Source organism: Leptinotarsa decemlineata, unplaced genomic scaffold, assembly GCF_025532065.1.
Source record: "Leptinotarsa decemlineata unplaced genomic scaffold, Ldec_3_MD MMD2_tig00003736_RagTag_RagTag, whole genome shotgun sequence".
NCBI lineage: Eukaryota > Metazoa > Arthropoda > Insecta > Coleoptera > Chrysomelidae > Leptinotarsa > Leptinotarsa decemlineata.
In genome coordinates, this window is record NW_027412593.1 from 1215614 (window position 1) to 1237895 (window position 22282).

General features: G+C 35.7%; 2 protein-coding genes across 3 annotated transcripts in view; one reads left to right on the forward strand and one right to left on the reverse strand.

Moving 5' to 3' along the window:
- LOC111505249 (uncharacterized) overlaps positions 1-22282 on the forward strand; it is a 265863-nt gene that overhangs the window by 168311 nt on the left and 75270 nt on the right. The window lies entirely within an intron of this gene.
- Positions 6291-7831, reverse strand: LOC141483549 (uncharacterized). Its single transcript, XM_074178236.1, has 3 exons — positions 7410-7831; positions 7129-7350; positions 6291-7071 (listed from the first exon to the last, which is right to left on the reverse strand). The coding sequence occupies exons 1-3, from the start codon at positions 7578-7580 to the stop codon at positions 6826-6828; spliced, it is 639 nt and encodes a 212-aa protein (XP_074034337.1). The 5' UTR covers positions 7581-7831; the 3' UTR covers positions 6291-6825.

Sequence of the window (22282 nt, forward strand, 5' to 3'; positions counted from 1 at the left end):
AAATGATAGTACTACCAAATGGCTTGAATGCGATGAACACCTTTTTTGCTCAAAAAACGATACTTTTTATAGCAGAAGTAACAAAAAAGGGATAAGAGTTTTAAATCCGATAATAAACCCAAATGAAAGTCACCGAAATCAGATAACTAATTAATGTAAATTTTTTGAGGCTTGTCTAATTTTACCCCTGATGGAAAGTTGAAAAGCTGACCCGTCATCACAAGTTTTACTTATAAGAGAGTCAATAAATTGTATTTCTTTGCATACTAACTTGATAACCAGGCATTTTAGTATAGGCCAATTCTAATTACTTCTATTAGTTTAGAACTACATTTTCGGATACTGCTGATCGGAAAATAATAAATGAGGGCACCGTCGGCAAGCGAATTGAATGCCCTTCAAAATGATGTGCCACTTGACCCCCCTTTCCATTTGAAATTCTGAGGGTAACATCCACCCCTCCTAGGGGGTTGAACCCCGAGGGTTGAAAATATTCATTCAGAGTGTCCCCCTTGCAAATAAAGTTGACCTGTCTGACCATTTTTTCATATTATGTACTGGAAGGGAGATATTGAGGGTGGGAAGTTTTCAAATTGACACACTGTATATACAATTTGAACATAAGTTCACATGCCATGGCAATAAAATAAGATCTATCCCAGTATAAAATATAATTTGAAGTATAGGTGTCAATATAAACAACAAAAGAAAACACCTATATTAAATCACAGCAATGTTCCGTTGTAATATTCATCAAGATTGTAGTACGCTTTAGTTGCAAGGGCATCTTTAACATGATTTCTGAACTTTTTATAGCTTTTTTCCTTCCTAATTTCGTAAGGTATGTGATTATACAGCTTTTCACTGTCATAAATTAAAGAATACTTTGTCTGGCTTGTTTTTGGAACAGAAAGATGTATTTACCATTTTTGTTGTGGATGAACTCAGTTCATTTGAAACTATTCGAAGTGCATAACATCCTGATGCCAATTTTTTATCCAAAGATGTTGATCCAATTTTAATTTATTATCCATGAAGATACCCAGGAAATTGGATTGCTTTTTATTCTCAAAAATTTGTTTGCATTCAAGTATCAATTGTTAACATTACAGCTGAAGGTGAGTGGTTTGTTTTTTTAATATTAAAGCACAAGTATTTTGCGTCACACCATTTTTTCACAGCTTCTAAATCACTAGAGATAGTTTCTTTCATATTGGAAGCATGTTTTCCATGCCAAAGGAGTGTGGTGTCACCCGCAAAGATGGTGAAAATTCTTTGAATTGAGAGAGTAACCAGGTCATTTACAAAAATAAGGAAAAGAATCGGGCCTAGTACTGATCCTTGTTGTACGCCCCATAAGATATCCTTAGTGTGTGATAGTTTTTTGTTTGATTTCACTAACTGTTTTCTATCACTTAAGTAAGACCTGAACCAGTCATTACACACTCCTCTAAAGCCATAGTAGTTCATCTTTTGCAAAAGAAGTTAATGATTTACACAATCAAAAGCTTTGGAGAAATCGCAGAATACTGCAGCTACTACCTCACCATTGTTGAGATGTGTGTAGACATGTTTAAGAAAGGAAAAGATTGCATCATTTGTGCCTTTTGCCTTCTGAAAGCCAAATTGACAGTTGGTTAATATATTGTGTTTATAAAGAAGAGCTAATACCCTTTCTTTCACCATTTTTTCTATGATTTTTGAGAGTGTTGAAAGCATGGAGATAGGTCTGAAGTTATTTGGATCTTCTGCATTACCACCTTTGAAAATAGGAATTACAAGAGCTGTTTTCAGACACGGAGGGAAATTTCCAAGGGAAAATGATTCATTTATAGCCATCACTAGTGTATTCAAAGCGGAATCGAGAAAGTTATTTAAAATTTTTACTGAAATTTCATCAATGCCTGTTGCAATTTTGTTTTTATTTTCTTGCATAATTTCTTTCAGCTCTAATAAATTTGTGTCTTCAAAGTGAAAGTTGTTGGGCATATTTACATTATTTAAATAATCTTTAGGATTTGAACGAGGGATGAAGTTAGTTTTTGAGCAATTGTGCAGTAAAAATCATTGAGTGTTTCCGGATCTATATTGACGTGTTCTGGAATTTAATCTGATTTATTTCATAGACCATTCACTATGGCCCAGTTTTCTTTGATTTCATTAACAGCTTCGTTTATTCTACTCTTGTAATGGATTTCTTTTGCATGTTTAATGACCCGTCTGTAAATTTAACGATATTTGTTGGAAAATGTTATAAAAAATTTATCGGAAAAATATTTTCGTATTGAGTGTAGCGATCTCAAGTTGATCGCAGTAATTTTGAGGTCCTGTGTAATCCACGATTTATTTATCTTTTTAATCTTAATTTTCCGTTTAGGAAAACATTCTTCAAAAAGTCTGGTGAATAATCCTTGAAAGGCGCCTATAGAATCGCTTGAAGACAAAACCTCTTCGCATGCAGTTTGCTCGCAATTGTGTTTGAATTTGTTAAAATTTTTGGAGCTGTATATTCTACCAAACTTGAATGATTTCTTTGAATTTTTACTTTTAATAGGGAATTTAAAGATTATATACGTGTGGTAGCGGAGTTCCTTCTGAAATTGCTGAATTTTGACCAATGAAAACCGTCGCATGAGCATCGCTCAGGAATTGTTGAATGACGTCAAGAGTGATCCAGATTTGCTCATATCTGGCGACGAATCATGACTATATGGTCATGTTATCGAAACCGAATTCCAATTGTCCCAATGGAAGAACCTAATGGAGTGAAACTCAAAAACAGCATGCAAAGTTCGATCAAATGTCAAGGTTTTGCTCATTTTGTTCTTCCATTACCGTGGCTTAGTACATCAGGAGTTCTTGCCTCATGATCATACGGTCAATAAAGAGTCAATAAGAGCTTTTGAAACTATTTCTCGTCAAATACTGATTGATAAGTGAGAGCTATTGTTATACAAGGTACTGTATTGCAGTGGATCAGGGACTACCTAACAGATCACAAACAGATCACATAAAATGTATTCTTGGCCCCCATCACCAATAACTCCGGTGTACCTACTACTGAAAAGTGTCTTGGGTCCTTTATTATTTTTATGCAATATCAATGATATACAGTACTATCATAATTATGGTGTTCTCAATCTACTCGCAGATGACACGTTACTATCAATCTCAGGCAATTATCTGCATGATACTGTCAACAAAATGAACGACTTCCTACTAAAACTACAAATATATTTCAACATTAACATAATGAAACTCAACGTAACAAAATGTGAGGCAATGATTCTTACGATAGCCTTCAGATACAAAAACATCTACTCAAACCACCTCAATCTGGAAATATATAACAATAAAATTGAATTCGTGAACCAGTATGAATAAATATCTTTGATTCATACTTGATAGTAGCCCATTATTACATGCATATTTTTCCTACATAAGTAAACAAATTATTAAGAAACCTAACTTTTCTAGACTTTCTCAATGTCTTTGAACATACTCCATAATTACCATTATCCAGCCTTACTTTGATAATTGTGGTAGCTCACTTCACTCCATTGATTCGAATAAAATTCCACAACTAGAAAAGCTGCAAAATCGCGGTATGAGAATAATACTGAAGTGTAATCGTTTTAACAACATGTTACATTGTCTGCAGTGGGTATCAGTTAGGTTAGGTTAGGTCCAAAGTGAGTGGGTCTATTCAACCCTTTACCGCAACCCGCAAGGGTTTATTGTGGCTCACACCTATTTACACTCGGCCAAATAAACCCAGCTTCTTAACGAAGCCGATTAGTTTGTATGGTGAGTGGTCTTTCAGGTCACATGGTAAGAGTACGGCTCTGCCGAACTCTAAAGACCTGATTCGGTCCCCAGCGGGGCAGGCACAAAGTATTTGCTCTGTTAATGAGGTATTCGGATAGTCTAGTTGCAAGATTCCCTCCTTGATACCCACGAAAACCTTCCCATATGAGGGTTTTTGCACGTCAGATACACCTGACAATGCCTAAGATTCAGCGGTGCAGGGCTTTTTCGCCTCTGGTTTTGGTGAATCATCACTTGAGCGCAAACGTTTGCTAAACTGCTCAAGGGGGTTTATTTCCCCACCTGAGACAGATTCTGCGTACGCCGCTCATGAATTTGGTGCAAGGTACCGCGCTCTTGAGTCGACGACTCAGTCGTTTTCTGGTTGCACCACCGAACCTTTTTTTTGATGTTCATCAGGAGTTGGAGAGTTGAGAAGCTCTCGCTTCTGAACTAAATTTACAGGGAGGTCAGTTGGAGTCGTAAACTCGACATCCAGTGGGTATCAGTGAAAAACAGATTTTATAAATTAACAAGGAAAAACTGCGCATTTCAGAACTGTGCATATCAGAACTGCTTCGAGGGCACACAAATGGCAATGACTGAATTATAGTTTTCGTTAATATGGCAAAAATATGCAGCTTGTACATTCGTACAGATTTCAATGAAATTTCTAATTATCATTTTTGTAAAACAACTGGTAGAGAGTGTTACTAGGCTAGGGGATCGTAATGTTCGATTTACCAGCCGCAAATGAGTAAATGGTTAGCTTATTTATTGGACAGTAAACTTATTACACCAGGAATTTCATGCATTTCATATTTACTAGTCGGCGATACGAAAGCTATTTATGATATGAGTGTTGAAAGTGAGGTTTTATTTTGTGAGTGAAAAAGTTTGCGGAACGAGCGTAACGAGTTGAGCAATTTCACGAACAAAATAAAACTTACTTTCAACCCAAATGTCATACAAAATGTTTTCTACAACTGGCCTGTTTTCATAATAAAATAGATAAAATTCATATTTCTACAACACATTTTGACATCTCTTGTCAGTTAACTATTTTCATGTTATCGCATTTGCTGTGAAGTGGCCGTGTCAGGTGACGCCGAATCACCTGGTAACCAACAAACAGTATTGTTTACAGCTCACGCGTTTCATTCAAAGTCAGATTTAAAGTTCTTGCTGGTGTTTAATGTCTTGCATAATGAAGAACAATAGTGAGGTGTTGTGTATTCTGCAAAAAGAGCTTCAATTGAATTGTTACAAAAAAAATCGGCTCAGCAGTACGACATCGCATATTCTAATGTTCTTAGCTAGTATTAACTCAATTACGAAGGAAATTGCAGTGAAACCGTCATCTTAGCCTATATAGAAGAGAAATCAAAAATATGAAACTCTTCAACTTTGTGGAGCAAGTTTTCAATGATAAAGTCGAGTGCGCTCGTTGAAAGTGGTGTTAATACAAGGTAATAGAATTTTTAAGTGGAAAAATTGGAGTTATAGGCCCAAAAAATCAAACACTCTTGCGTTTGAACAAGTCCAGAGGTTTATAAATGAAAAATATTCGATGATAAAAGTTGCTACTATTTTCGGAATGTATGGAGCCTGCTGACGTGGAGAGCTGCGTCATTTACTAATAATAGAAGACAGCACCCACGGCCTGATGACTTCGACAATTGCGGAACTTGTCAAATGTTACACCCATGCTCAATCTTTAAAGAGATGGGATGAAATCAAAGGATGTAATCTTGCCAGGATCACCTTGGGCGACCCTGGGAAGCTGGCGCCGAAGAAATATCTGGCGATGACCAGGAAAAATTTACGCCTTACAGTAGGATTTCTGACTGGCCACTGTCAGCTAAGGAAACACCTACATAATATGGGGCTAGTGGACACACCTCTATGCAGGATGTGTGAACAGGAAGATGAGACTGTCAGGCATGTCCTGTGCGAGTGCCCGGAGTTATCGTCAATAAGAGAGTGTGTGTTCGGCGAGTCTTGGCCTACACCTGCCGATATAAAGGAGATGTCTCCCAGCGACCTGTCCACCTTCCTGGAAAGGACAGGATGGACGACAACCTAGGAGGACAACTCCTTGGGAGGATGTACAATGGGTCACATGTGGCCTAAGTGCGTGGGCTTACACTCACCCTCCCTACTCTACAGATACAGAGAGAATAGAAGACAGCGTTACAGCATCATCCTCTGCACTTCAAGAATTAAACGTTAATGCCAATGAAATTGTTAACTTACCTATAATATATTACTAATATATTACAAGGCTCTTCAACATCGCAAGGTATTGATATCAGCATCAACATTTGTAACAGAATTCAATTGTATCTATATCTTTTGTTGGTGATAAAACTTTCTCGAAATTTGAATGATTATGTTTTGTTTATTGCTATTTGGTCGAATAAAATCGTGTTGAAAATACTTTTAACCCTAATGTTAAAAATATTTGTATTTCTGACCGGGATATTATAAGCTTATATCGTCATAGTTACGCTATCAATAAAGAGGGTCATAACTCCCTTGGGACATTATAGATTTTATAATTCCCTCTACCTTTCACAAGTAAAAATAAATAGAAATGAAAACTGAACCATATTTTATTTATTCACGTCATTACAAATAATAAATGTACAATTTTGAAATGTTCCCTGAAAATTATTTCCGCCACTGGAAACAATTTCTTCTTTTGTATGGCTGGAGCTTCTGTTCACTACAGTCGAGGTACCTGCCTCTTCTGATGACAAAGTAGACAACATACGCGCCGTTTTATTTCTCAATTCGATGCTATCCTCCAAATACCCCTCCGCCACCGTGGAACTTTTCCAACCTCCGTGTCTTTTTAAGTTAGTCATAGTTGCTCCTGCATTGGCTAGAGCAGTAGCAGAAGTGCGACGAAGGCAATGTCCCGTATAGGAAGATGAGTTTGACAATCCTAAATACATTGCGATTTTGCTGGGGATTTTCCCAAACATGTTTTTTCCAATTGGCTGAGATGTACATTTATTTTGTCGGAAGCTCAAAAAAAAATCGTTCAATACCTTTAGGACGCAAAGACATATAAAGTCTTAATAAAGGCAAAGCAGAGAACTCTTTTTCATCCACAACTGTAAATTTCTTCGATACACCAGTTTTACTGTCCGGTACGTTCACTACCATAACGGAATCCCGGTCCTCTATATCCGATATCTTCATATTCAAAAGTTCCTGACTTCTGCATCCTCCAAAATAACCCATAATCAAAACAACCTATAACAAAAAAAAGGAAATAAATACACACAAAAAGAAAAATAAGAAAAAAATTACCTTATGCAATAAATGAATATCATTAGGAGCGTCCTTTAGGAATCTGATAACATCTTTAGGAGATAAAACAGCAGACTTTTTCGGCTTATAACTCTTACTCTTCCGTTTCAAAAAAGCCTGTAGTTCATTGAACTTGGTGATATCTCGTTTCTCATGTATAGTCACCATCGATTTTAGCATTGACCATTTAGTCCATAAAGAATTCGGACTATACGTTTCTGACTGAAACGAATAAACACAATTACTACCAAATCTACCGAAAAACATAGAAAATTCCTTACCAGTTCTTGAAAATATGCCAGAAATACAGTTTCAGTGACATCTTTTGGCATAACATTTTTCCGTGTCAGCCAGTCCAGATATATCTTGTATTCTTTTTGGTATACGGCTTCACTTTTCGATGGAATTAATGATTCTCTTGCTTGTTCAGCTTTTTTCAAAATATCCTCCATTATATTTGGGGTAGAAAACACGTTTTCACCGCAAACACAGCTTGATAACAAAGTTCTGTTTATAAACAAGTAACATAGCAACAACCTAGCAACAAGAAAACTCTACTATAATCAACGGTACCTGATTCAAATATACCGGGAAGTTAATGAATTGGTACATTTTTCCGTTTCAAAAATGAACAAAATTTTATTGAAATCGGTCAGAAATGAAATTATCTATGTACCACGGGAAATAATGAGCCTTAATAACCTCAGGCAATTGCTGTCCTTCGGGCCAGAGGCCCTCGGGACGCAAACTTTGCCATCGGTAATTAAGGCCCTCCTAATTCCCTTGATACATAAATAACTATAACACGCTATTTTGTAAACATCATCTCTTAATACTCTTGACAATCATTAATAATGTCACTTCTAATGACAGTCGTACAAAAATATGTTTGTGTTGAAGACCACGTTCAATCAAGAGTGCGCCGCTGTCGAAAACAGCGCCACTGATAGTTACGTGTTTGTTAAGTCTGCCTCTGGTTTCCGGATAATGGGAATTAAAGTTAATAGCTCGGTACTTTTCGCAGCTATTACGTGATTATTGATCAAATAAACGAAGCTCGATTCGGAGTTGGATCGCATTTGAAAGGAGTTATTGAAGGAGACGGGAAATAAATTGGTATTAAGACGAACGTTCTTTTCTGGTAATAACCCCAAGACATCTGCGACTTGTGAGTTTTAAATAAATCCATGTCAAATCTATGATATAACAGGAAAACGGGATTGATTCAATGGTAGGCAGTACCAGATTTTTTCAAATACTGATTCTACGTCGTTTTTTTAAGGACAAAACACAAGCAATATAGACGAATTTTTAAGGCGCCTCCAGAGCGGTGCCTGTACGAAAGTAGCGATTCACATTGAATTCGAATCGCTGGTGATCAAATTCATTTGAAAAAAACGTTTTCAGGAAGTGTATTCCACATAAACGCAGCTCTCCAGATGGAAGAATTCTTGAAGAGTGACGTTTGAACCTCAAAACGGTGAGCAGCAAAAGTCCGTCGCGAATTTCTGATATGTGCCGCTCTTGGTGGAATCAAATGTGCCAAGTAACTTGAACATTTGCCGTGAAAGTATCTATACACCAACCCTTCTTCGATGTTCCAGAAGATCCGATCTGAGATTTATAAAGCATCAAAAGTTGTTGAGGTGTATACAGTTTTCTGGTTCGGAACAGTGTTCCAAGCTTTTTAGAAGCAGCCTTTGCAATTCTGGCCACATGATTGTGCCAAGATATATTGGGATCCATTTCAACCCCCAAGATACTTATTGAAGCAGACAGCGGGATTGTTTGACCTGACATTATTATATCCAGTTTCGATTTCTAGGTTTTTGTGGCAAATGAACCGGGTTACTTCCAGCCCAAGTCGAAATTACTCCAAGATCCTCATTAAGATATTGAACCTCCTGCTGCCGGTGAAGATGTGCTTCCGCAGCCGATGTCCTGGAATCCAAATGGAATGACGAGACAAGAGTGCTGTCGCCAGCAAAGTAATATATTGGGTTCGTGTGTTTTTATACTAAGTCGTAGATATACAATAAAGAGTGTGTTGGAGACAATGTGGACCCCTGGGGAACACCAGCGTAGATGGTGAAAGTATTTGAGAGATATTCATCGACGACCACTTGCAGGAAACGTTCTTTCAGGAAGCTGGAAAGCCATACACAAAAATGATCCCACAATCCATAGGATCGAAGTTTGGTCAGCAAACTTTGGTCAGATACTTGTATTTCTCGATTCTCTGCATCTCATATTGACTATGTATGTAGCAATCTAGAAGAGGAGACAGAGTCGTGCACAGTTATCCCATCCGGGTTATCGGATCATGAAGCCGTAATATGTTCTGTTCTTCTAGAGTCGCCAAAGAAGCATGCCCATATGTAAACATGGTAGACTGTATAGTATATCAAACTATGATAGGTTCGATCAGAATTGTATCGGAATTGACTGAGAGAGCACTCTAACGAAAGATAATCATTTCTTATCATTTCACAGCATGTTATTGGACGTGTGTGATAAGTCTTTTCCTATACAGAAAATCAAATCGAAGCGTAAAAAGCCGTGGGTGACAAAAGGACTGAAAAATTCCTCAAAAACTTACGTTCACTGCATTACATTAGGAAATTTACAAATGACCAATTTATCTGTATGTACCTCACGAGGTACCGTAAAATTTATAAATCAACTATCAGGTTAGCAAAGAAAATGTATTACAGTAACTCAACTCAACTCAAAGAAAAATCAACTAACGAAATTAAAGAGACTTGATCCATAATAAATGACCTCAGAGGAAAGTCGAAGAAAACAAAAGTTGATATATCCCATTAAATCCTAGCAAAATAAATGAAATGTACTGCACCATTACTCAAAAGCTAAGCAGCACTATTCACGTGCCCTATGATCCTTTATTCAATCTAGAAAATATTAATATCAATGATAGCCTCATTTTGTATTACACAGATATTCATGAATCAATTGAAACCTTGAACAACATCAGAAATAAAAATACCGCTGGGTATGATGAGATTTCAGTAAAAATACTTTTGAATCTACCAGGCAATGCATTGGAAACTTAAGTAGATCTCATTAATGCCTCCTTCGAAACTGGATCATTCTCTCCTTCTTTTAAGACTTCAATTGTTATTCCCCTACATAAAGGTGGTGATTTGCATAATCCCTGCAATCTGCGGCCCATTTCTCTAATTACAACCTTAGCGAAAATCATTGAAAAATTAGTGAATAAACGATTGAATGATTTCTTGAATTTGCATGATATCATGAGTAATAACTAATTTGGGTTCCAGACGGAGAAAGATACAAGTAATGCAATATCCTCTTTCCTTTATAAACTTTAATCAGAAATAAATGCTAGTGAAGTAGCTGTCGCAATTTTCTGCGACCTTGGAAGGCTTTTGATTGTGTTAATCATGAATTATTACTCAAAAAACTTCACCGGTATGGCTGCAGAGGGGTGACGTACAATTGGTTCGAATCGTCAGATGGTAAGAACATCGGAACTCTCAGAAAGCAGGGCAATCACATCTGGTGTGCCACAGGGTTCTGTGTTGGGTCCAGTTCTGTTTTTGTTGTATATTGATGATTTGATTATGATAGATATCTCTGGCAGCTTTACTCTCTTGGCGGATGATACAACAATATTGTGGAAGGAAAAATACTCAGAAGAGCTACATAAAAAGATATCATCTGATTTAGAAAAGGTGAAAAATTGGTATGATGCTAATTTATTATCCTTGAATATCTCCAAAACAAATATAATAACATTTAAATGTCTGCTAGATGAACTGTCAATAGACAATGATATCTTGGAAAACATATTGAACACAAAATTTCTTGGTGTCTATATTGATAATAGGCTCAAATTTGATGAACACGTCAGGCAACTCAAGAGTAAAATCTCCTCCGGATGTTATGCAGTGAGGGTGGTTTCTAACGAGCTGGGTTTTCACACAGCAGAAACGGTTTACTACGCTTTAATTGAATCCCAAATAAGATATGGAGTACCCTTTTGGGGAACTTGCAGTGCAACCCTTCTCTCATCTGTGTTGATATTACAGAAAAGGGCAGTAAGATGTCTTTCTAAAGTCAAACCTAGGGAATCATGCAGAAATTATTTTGCGGTCAACAATGTTTTAATCGTCGTTGCTCTGTTCATTCTTGGAACTGTATGTTTGGTGCACAAACATAAAACGGAGTTTGACTTTGTCGCTTCTCCTTATGCTACTCGTAATAGCATATTTAATATAAGACTTCCTATACCTAACTCAACATTAATCAAGGATTCCATTTTTTATAATGGTGGAAAATTATTCAATCACTTACCAGTAGATATAAGGTCTCCAAATCTGATCAACGTACAATTAAAGAAAGCAGTTATAAAGCAGTTGTAATTAACTTTCTAAATATTTGATTAACTACGTGTTGAAATTTCATAATGAATCAAACATTTCATTTTGTTAAAAAAAATAATTTTGAGGGAAGTTAATTATATGTAAACCCTGCCCAAAATGTCGGCCATCTTAAATTATAATTGAAAATTAACTAATCTTTCGATTAAAGTGTGTTGGCCTGTGAATCAAACACTTATTTTGGCTTATATTTTTTCACACGTTTCTATCATGCGCAGTACCTGTTGTCCCGGGCAGGGTCAGGCAAACACAGGTATTCGTACTTCTTATTCCATAGATACCAGCCTTACAAAATTTCAGGGTGCATCAAACACTTCATGAAACATGCGTCACTGGCTCTCCGACTATTACATTATGTCGCATCGTTGCATTGATGCTAAATTAAGAGTAGAGTCCTTGACAGCCATAGGTCGATAGTTACTTGGAGGATTTTTCTTTTCCTTTTTGGGAATGGGCTGAACGCGAGCAATCTTCCGACAAGAAGGAAAAACCATTTCTTATAAGGTAGGTTGAATAGTGTGCAAAATACTGGTGCGAGTTAATTTGTGCAGTTTTTAAGTACGATGACGGGTACTTCATCAGGGCCAGACGTCTTGTTGATATTGAACTGTATCAAAATTCGCTTGACTAGACGCTGTCGAAAAGTAATTTCCGGCATTGTGGATACTAGTGTGGGAATATTGGATGTTGCCTTTCCCAGAAAATCGACCATGGAGTGGGATGCAAATTAATCTGCTAGTAGATTTGCTTTTTCTATGGCTGTGTTGCAATTGAACCATCCGCTCGTGTTATTGGTGAAGCTGTGGATTTTGTAAAGTTCTGATTAACAGCCAGCGACCAGAAAGATATAGACCTGTTGGGATTGGCAATCAGTTTATCCCCAATTCTCTGATTGTGAATCAAACATTAACAAACCTAGTTCGGTTTTCGACACTGGGATTTTTGCGCTACTGCCGGGAGGCGAGATTTTCGGAGGCGACAGCTTGCTCGCAATATTTGTAGAACCAAGGTTTGCCGTTAGAAGGTCGTTTCATTGAGAAAGGAATATATGCATCCATGGATGATAGAATAACTTCCGTGACTTCAGAAGCACAAGATGATGAATTATCAGAGCTGAAACATACATCTAGCCAGAAAAATTTTAGATTGTTCGCAACATCTATCGGTAATTAACTCAACACTGAAATGAGTTTGTAGTCAGAAAATCCCAATGGAGACCTTACGGTGACTGTGTACATTTCTGGATTAGTTGTTAGGTATAGATCCAGAAGACTAACATATTCTCCATCACGGTCAGGAATCCTGGTTGGTTCATTTATAATCTGAGTAAGTCCGCTGCTTATTGGAGAAGCCTTAGCTTCGCGACCTTGTTCGTCGTTGATATTTGAAAACTTGAGCCTTTCGATATTGTGGGCATTGAAATCACCGAATATGGAAATATCGGCACTGGGATGATTGATTCGCAAAAATTCAATGTTGTTTGCAAGTGAAGAGAATAGTGCCCTATATTGTGTATCGCTTGGTGGTCGATAAACGCAGCATATGAAATTGGTGATCTTCTGTGACATTACTTTGAATCACATACCATCAAGTTTCGGAGTTCCAGCATTTTCTCTCGCTGACAGGAGAGATCGCTTCTGATAGAAAGAGATATTCCAAATTTAAGCCTGAATTGTGGGTGAAAATCATAGCCGAGATATAGAAAATTGACGGTTTTTTTCCATCGTTCCATTCGTTTCATCCATCTATTCCAGCAAAACATTCATTATGAGTAGATATTCTTGATAAATTAGATATTCAAAGTGAACTGACGACGGAATTTTATCATCTTCTAACTGAATTGAAGCCAACATTTTTTTATTGATACATTCGATAATGATGTTCATCTTTTAGACGAAGCTTGACAGTAAACTATCTGATCTACTTCGCCTTTCAAACATTTAGATGAAGTGATCTTTGCGTTCATATTTTCGAGTCAAAAATGAAAATTTTCCTTTGGAATCAATCCATACATTTTGGCTTCATTCAAAATCCTAATAAGTCAAGGCGAACAATTATCATTAATTTAAACACATTTTCGAAAGTTGTTTGATATCATTATTTGAATTTTCATGTTCCTGTATGGAATGATTGGTTTAGCTTTTCATTCTACTTAATCTACCGCTATGTGGAACGGTGATTCGAGCCTTACGGCTTAATGTTGGCCGCATATCGTCCAAGGAATCATACTAGGAATTGAACGTTGGAAAGGTAGGACCATTCAATGTTTCTGAACTTGACATCAGAATCCAAAAAAGGATTCCATGAATCAACTATAATTTCCAAGATGGTATTTAACGAAAATCAGTTTTTGTGAAGAAAACCAGAGTTTTTTGACCTCTCTGAAGAATTTCACTCCCTACAATTTGAAAGGAATAGTAAAAACTGCGATGAATAACTTCCTAAATATGTAGAGAGGGAAAACTTTTGGTTCACCTCTTTTAGTTAATGCGTAAATTCAATGTTTAAAAAAAAATACTATCTATCAGTAACTTATCGTAATGCATGAAAAAACCTAAGAAAGGTTGAGCTACCGGACTGAGTCATGACCGGTGGGAGAAATCATACGTACATACTTTTGTATTGAGCTGTACCTCGAATGCCTCCGTCCGCAGTAGGGTAGACTGGGTACGGTTGTGCCAGGTTACGGTTGTGACAGTCGTCATTTTAGCGAAACTATAAGGAATACCAAGGAGGGTTCAAAGGGAGAGAGAAGCAGTATGTGAGTCTGAATGTCCCACATAGCAATAGATATTTCAGGTATATTTCATGAATATACATTTAAGGATATTGTATTATGCTATGAATATTCCATGTATATATATATATATATATATATATATATATATATATATATATATATATATATATATATATATATATATATATCTTCTGGAGAATATTCCCTGGAGGTGCTCCTGGCGAACTTTTGATATATTTTAAGAATATTCCTTGGGAATATTCTTGGAATATCTTATAATATTCTTAGAATATCTAAGGTATATTCTATTAAGAATATTCCAGGAATAGAACCCGAAGAATATTCATAAAATATTCAGGATATTCTTAGTTTATTGTAGGAATATACAATAGAGAAACACCATAGAATATTCTTTAAATATATTTTATGAATATTATAGGAATATTTGGAATATTCCAAGAATGTGACGAGTAACCGCTATTAGGCATGTATATATTGCATTTTGATACAAGATTCACACAAGTAATAAAACACATAATATTCATAAACAAATATATTTTTAAAACAATATACATTGAAATATTTGACGTTTCAACCAATATTAAAAATAAAAAATCTAATTCAAAATATTTTTTCACTGAATAAAATATTCCTGAATACTGTCATATTACAAATAATAGAAATGTATTCAAATTAGGATGTTCCTACTCTCAAACAAATGTATACTAAAAAATATACTAAAATAACAACTCTGTGAATTAATCAGCACTAATTAAAAAATGATAAATATATCATTTTATTGAAAAAGAAAAAGTGTATTACATCAAGAAATAGGTTAGGTTAGGTTTCTCACTTCGAAAAATAAACCCACAAATGAAGTATTTAAAATGAGTGGTATGATGGGTTCTTCAATGAATTTCACTTACTTAAAGTCATCCAAACTTTGCTCACCAGAATAGTTTTCCTTATATTTGTCCAACAATGTATCAGCCAGTGTTTCAATAGTAATACCTGGAACAGAATGTACATTAACGTTCATTATCACTATTTGAAAGTGGCACAATAAAACTGGAATGAAAATCAAATAGATATTTTTCGCATAGGTTACTCATGAACATTTACAACATTTTATGACTTGAAGAGCAACTTTCATTGTCTTGTTGAAAAGTAATCATTACGTTTTCAGTTCCTTGGCGCACCTGCCTGTACCAGGTACCACTCTGTTTCCTTTTGGGCAAATTGATATTATCTTGAAAACGAGTGATAAAAATTATGAAAACAAATGATACAAAAGAATGTGTCATTAACTTACTTTTCTCTATTGAAGATACACAGCTGAAATCACTCTAGTTCAAACATGTACTACATGTACTGTACATGAACCTAAAATGAGGTATAGTAGGTTAATCACTATGACTTTACTATCGATACTATTGCATTTTACTTACTTTTCTTGAAGACTGAATAGATGCAACTCTCCTGTTTGAAGATCCAAAATCAAACTATTCGCTGTACTGCAAATTGGACAACCCCAAATTATAAATGGTACACTGAACGTGACAGAATTATACTTTGATAATAACACCAACACGTCATGCATTACACACGCGAACCTGCCAGTCAACCGCCATGTTGAATCAAATGTCGAATTCAACGCAAACGCAAATGTACCATGCATTAAGGGACAGCCGCTTTCACAGAGCTTATTCGACTGTCGCGCGCTACACTTCAATTGACCAATGAGAAACGTTTACTCCAATTATTCACTTCCCCATTTCTCTGTTTCCAGGATTTTTCGCTTTATAATTAAATAATTTCAAATACAAAAAGACAAATAGGATGAGAATTAACCAATTTATTGATGCAATTGGTTCATTTATTGGCACATTCAAATTTTTTTGTCGTTTCCAACAGTTGCTGTTGGAGCAATTCATCCAGAATCTTTGCGTTGAGTTCAAAAACTGGTTAACACTATCAGGGTTATATACATTAGGTTATGCATTCGATTAAGATCTTCAAATATTTTTGTTTTCAATAATATTGAATTATTTGAATACGTTATTATAAGATAATTCAAAATTCCATTGTATAGAATATTCCAAAATATACCGTGGGGATATATTCTAAGAATATACCATATGGTATATTCGATCGACAATATTCTTAGAATATTCAAGGGAGAATAATCCATTTATAGACATTCTATGCACATTCTTTCGGGAATAACCCTGCCATATTCATTCAAGCATATTCTATGAATATTCTAAAGGCATGTATATATTCCAAGAATATTCTATGAATATATATACGTTCGTTTTATGATATACAGGGAATATTCCATGAATATCTAGTGCTGTGTGGGGTGTTTCACAGTATTGCGCCAGCCATCGTGCGGTATTAACGTTAGCAGAGGCCTACATTCCTTTTTATCAGTCAAAAGTAAGTATTTTTATTCGATTTCTTTTAATAATTGTTCTTATACCTGTACAGATAGAGTAATGGGTGTTTCACAGTTATAGGTTGAACATTAGTAGTTGATTACTTTGTACGTAAATTATTTTATATTGTCATGGCGATGGTTTTTTTGCGGAGTGGTGTGTTGGGTACGTTGTGATATTTTTTTGGGTACAGTTGTGACACAAGTAAACATTTTTTTTTGCTTTTAGATGCCAAGGAAACGATTGAGGAAAACCGAAAAAGAGCACTGTGATATAAGAAAATATGAAGATGCTTATGAAGAAGTAAAACGAGGGACTTCTTTGCGGAGAACTGCGGAAATGCACGAAATTAATCGCATGTCTTTGTTACGATACATTCGTAAACGCGATGGGGCCGCTGCGGGCCACAATGTCAGCATAGGGTATGTTGCTCATAATAGAGTTTTCTCTAAGGAGCAAAAACAGCAGCTGTCAAAGTACATGAACACGTTGCGCTGAAATATATTTTCGCTTTTTTTCGAAAGAGGTAAGAAAATTAGCTTATAGAAATATAATCTGAAACGACCTGCACATCAATACATTGGATTTTTATATAGAAAATGTCACAATTTTACTTTCATTTTCTCCTTACTGCTTTCACAAACTGCAGCCTTTGGATCGATCAATCTTCGGACCCTTAAAAAAGCCATAAATACTGCTTGTGATGGATGGATGCGAAGTCACCCTGGCAAAACAATGACAATCTATGATATACCAGGTATTATCAAAACTGCTATGCCTCTGGCTTTCACACAAGCGAACATTCAGGCTGGTTTTTGCAAAACTGGCATTTATCCTTACCATCGTAATCTATTTCAAGAAATTGACTTTGCACCATCGTTTGTAATAGATATACCAAACCCTGATGTTGGAGAGACAAATGCTATAGAACCATCTTTCGACTGAACTCTGAACTCTGACTGAACTCTGACATTGGAGAGACTAATGCTGCAGAACCATCTTTTGTAACGGACAAACTAAACTCTGATGCTTTCAGCTTCTTTATTGGGCGAATCTTCATTTTCGAATCTAAGCAATGTTCAGGCAATTGCATCATCCTCAGCTACGCTCTTCTTTTATCACCTGACGTTGTTCGGCCTTTTCCAAAGGCTCCCCAAAGAAAGACAAGAGGTAGAAGAATTAAAAAGTCGACTATTTATACAGACACTCCTGAAAAAAAGGCAGTCAGGCAAGAATATGAAGAAAAAGAAAAACGGTTGAAGGATATGCAGGTGAAGAAAAATTTTACGGAACCAAAAGAAAAAACCAATGGAAAAGGAAAAAACAAAGTCGAATCATCGGATGAAGGAGACTATTTCTGTCTGGTTTGTGTAGGTGCATATTCTGAATGTAGGCCTGGCGAAAAATGGATCAAATGCCAATGAAAATGTGAACTTTGGTCCCACTTAGAGTGCGCAGGTTGTAGTCGCTATTGCATTTATCATAACTGTGACGAGTCTGACTAGATGTCAGTATTTCACTAATCAGTTTTTAGAACTCAGTTTACCCTTAGATTTCTTATATTACTCGCAATAAAAGTGATTTCGAATCATTTTTGTGTATTTTACAACTTGTCACTACTGACCCCCAGCTCTGTCAAAACCACCCCTGGGATGTGGTCGGTTGTGACATTTGTTCTAATTTCTAATTTCTTCTAATTTTGGTTCTATGAGTTAACCTTTTTGTTTAGGCACAGTATTTCAGTATTTATGTGTACACTAATATACATTTTACTATAAAAAATGCATTTTTTGCATCTAACTGGCATACTAACAAAATTAAGGGTGATCAAATGAAAATTGTCACAACCGTACCCACTTTACCCTAATGGCTTTCACACTTTACTTATTTTCGTTTCACATCCAGTCCACAATTATGTTGAAGTCATCCAAAGATTCCAGACACGGGAAAAGAATCATCCAAAAGTGAAGTGTTTGTATTATTCAATGAATAGTGTTAATTTTGAAACAGTGATGGAGAAAAATATAGTAGCGATTCTTCTGAATGCAATTTTTAACATTATTGTATATACAGGCCGTTTTTTTTATCATATGGTAACATTGCTGTATTCTAAACCGTAACAGATACGAAGACGATTAAATGAGGAAAAAAGGTAACTGTCATCGGGAACAATACAATGGTTAAAGAAAATTCACGAGGACTCTCGCCCTTCTCGAGTTATACGGGGAAAACAAAAAATGCTGGTTTTTGTTTTCTTCGAGTGGAATCGTTATTTTGGAGACTATAAAAATTTAAATAAAAGAAATTTTATTGCATTCGAAGTGAACTATGATGACGTAATAATAAATATTCGATAAAACGTTTCGTGTCAACATGACCACAATCACCTTTTTTTTAAATAAGGACCCGAGGATACGCAAAGTTCATCACCTCAATGAAAGAGATTACGGAAGGAGAGTACGATTTGCGAACTGGTTAAGACGTAGAAATAGAAAAGTTGGAAATATTTGTAAAAAAATAAAATGGACGGACGAATCAAAATTCAGCAAAAATGGTTGGTTTACCAGAAATATCCATTATAGGTGAAATAATATAAATGAACATGCAGGGAAACCAATTTCCAAGAAAGGTTCGGAATAAATGTTTGGTTGGGAATTGTGGAAACAAACATCCTTTGAATGGTGAAATGTATCACCATTTTCTATTCAATGAATGCCACTGAATATTCCCCATGAAATACAATATTTTCAACAGGACGGCGCTCATCCCCATAATGCAGCAATAGTAAGGGAACATACAGATGCAATATTCCCAAGAGAATGGATTGGAAACAAAGGACCAATTAACTGACCTGCTCGATCCCCAGAACTTACTCCTTTAGATTTTTTGTCTGGGGATACATGAAGGATAAAGTTTTTTCAACACCAAGTTCAGATATCGACCATCTCAAACAAAAACTAAGATATGCATGTATTAGTATCACACCCATTATGCTAGAAAATTGCCATGGAAATTGTCTCGACCGACAACTTTTGTGCATTCAACAAAGAGCTCGTCAATTCGAGCATTTAATTTAGATCGCCATGTAGCTTTGATTTTCCGTATTGGTTTCATTTTTCTCAAAAGTTAATGAAAAAATAAATTGTTTTTCTGTTTGATTGTTATAACTGAGGATGGTGGTTATTTCAAATGAAACACTATAAAAATATCGAATGTGATATACCTTTGGATTGTGAATTTACCGCTTTATTAATATCTGTAATGAAAAAGACAGGTCCGTAATTGAAAAATTAAGTTGATGGTTGCCCTGTTGACACGAAACGTTTTCTCGAATATTTATTATTACATCGTCATAGTACACTTCGGATACAATAACATTTTTTTCCATTTTTTGATATTCTCCGAAATAACAATTTCATTATAAAAAAACGAAAAACAGGCCTAGAGTCCCTGTAAATTTCCTTCGGCCATTGTAGGTACTGTTCTCGATGACAGATACCTTTTTTCTCATTTAATCGTCTTCGTATCTGTTACGGTTTAGAATATAGCAATGTCACCACATGATAAAAGAAACGGCCTGTATATTGAACATTTCAATTTTTTTATTTTATTAGATACACCTGATCTTTTGAACTTAAGACGTGATGATTCATTTAAAAAAATGTATTTTTCAAATCAGCCATTTTGTATATTCCTACCTCCATCAATTGCTAAGTAATTTCTGAATTTGAAAGATTATTATGAATTCGATTTTATAACCAAAAATGGAGGACTTATGTGCCAGTTTCACTTTTCGTTAAGTTTGCCATGAAATTCAAAATTGAACCGAAATGATACATGAACATATCAAAGAAATATGTTTTTGAGTAAATGTTCATTTGTTTTTCTGTTAGCACCACGTTGATTAGTGTGAAAAAACACCATGAGCTATCACCAATGAGCTACACATACACACACACACACCTGCCTTTTATTCAAACAGTTTTAAGTCGGTGCTTCCACGCTTGGGAAAAAGTATACGATTCTGTCTGAAAAATATAATTACAGATTTGAAATTGTAACATTATTCCATACGTAGAAAATGAATGTATCCGTTGTTTGGGAACCGCACTGTCTGTGAAACGGCCCCAAAAAATGCAAAAGAAATCGAATAACAATAAAAGAAATAAACGTTCATCCTCCGCTGACACAAAACTAGATTTCTAAATCCACATTCGGAAAAACTCATGCTTATCGTCAACATGTTCGCCAATGATTGCTTGGAACATATTTAAACCGCCCTTCGCAAGTCCGCATATAAATCCCAATCGACCTCCTCCTATCAAAAGAAAAGAAGATTTTGGACTCCCAAATATTTCTACTGCTGATCTCCTGTCGGAAATTCAGTCTATCTTGATTTGGGTTTACTTTAAACTGCTGAATCCCGAGAGTTAAATTTTAAAAGAGTCTCCTCGTTTCTGTTCTTACTAGGATGAGCATAGTTCAACATTATTGGCAGTTGAGGTTCAATGATGGGGTTAGATGAAATACGGTTATCGGGAAATTCGTGTGACGTCAAATACGGGATAGAAGTTGAATATGAAAACTAAAAGTTCATTCTGCAATTCTCTTTGAGAATCCAAGATAAGATAAGAATTATGAATGGACTAACCCGTTACTTGATGGAAATTAATAAAACTAACATGATGACAATCAAAACAAATCAGAAACATTTTTATTTCTAGACGCGTTTTGCTAACACCGTAGCTTCCTCGGTAGAAATGAATATCATACGCTGAACTACAACTCTTATATAAAATAATAGTAGGTATAGTCAAAGTAAAGGATATTGTGCACTATTAAAGTGGCACTCTCATAAGCCAAAAAACCAATACATACCAGTAAAATACAATACCAATTTTTACTAACCGAGTTTTATGATTGACTGATGAGTCATAAAATTGAATTTGAAGTCATGTGGGGAATGTGGGGATGGTTATCGCTGTCGTGTTCAGGAACTGATCGCGATTTGAGTGTTGAAATTCAATATTGCTGTAGTTATAATTACCCAAAATTATTGTTATCTGTTTCAAATGTGGCGTCCTTGGACAAGTAATAATAGTAATAACGAGTGTGATAACAACACATACCTTTTTCAGTGTAGTGAATCCAATAGCGATGCTGAACAATGCCAATGAGAGATACCAGTGAATAAGATTCGCATGCATTTGACTATTGAAACACAGAGAGTATGTTTCAATGTATATAAGAATCTACATCTCAAATTTGGTTTCGAAGGAAACAAGCTATTACAAGCAACATCAGATTTTACCAAAATTCCTTTCTCAACTTTACGTAAAATAGTCAAAAACGAACCTCATGAATGCAAGACGTGATGTGACACAGGATTACCAAAACCTTTCAGATGTTCAACTAATGAAATCATTGAAAAAACAGTATACGATTGTTACAAAAGCAACAAGATTCCTACAACTGAAATCATAAGGTTCCAGTCTTCTAACTGGAACCACAAATGTGCGGTTGGCTCCTGTTGTTGACTCCGTACGTATGTG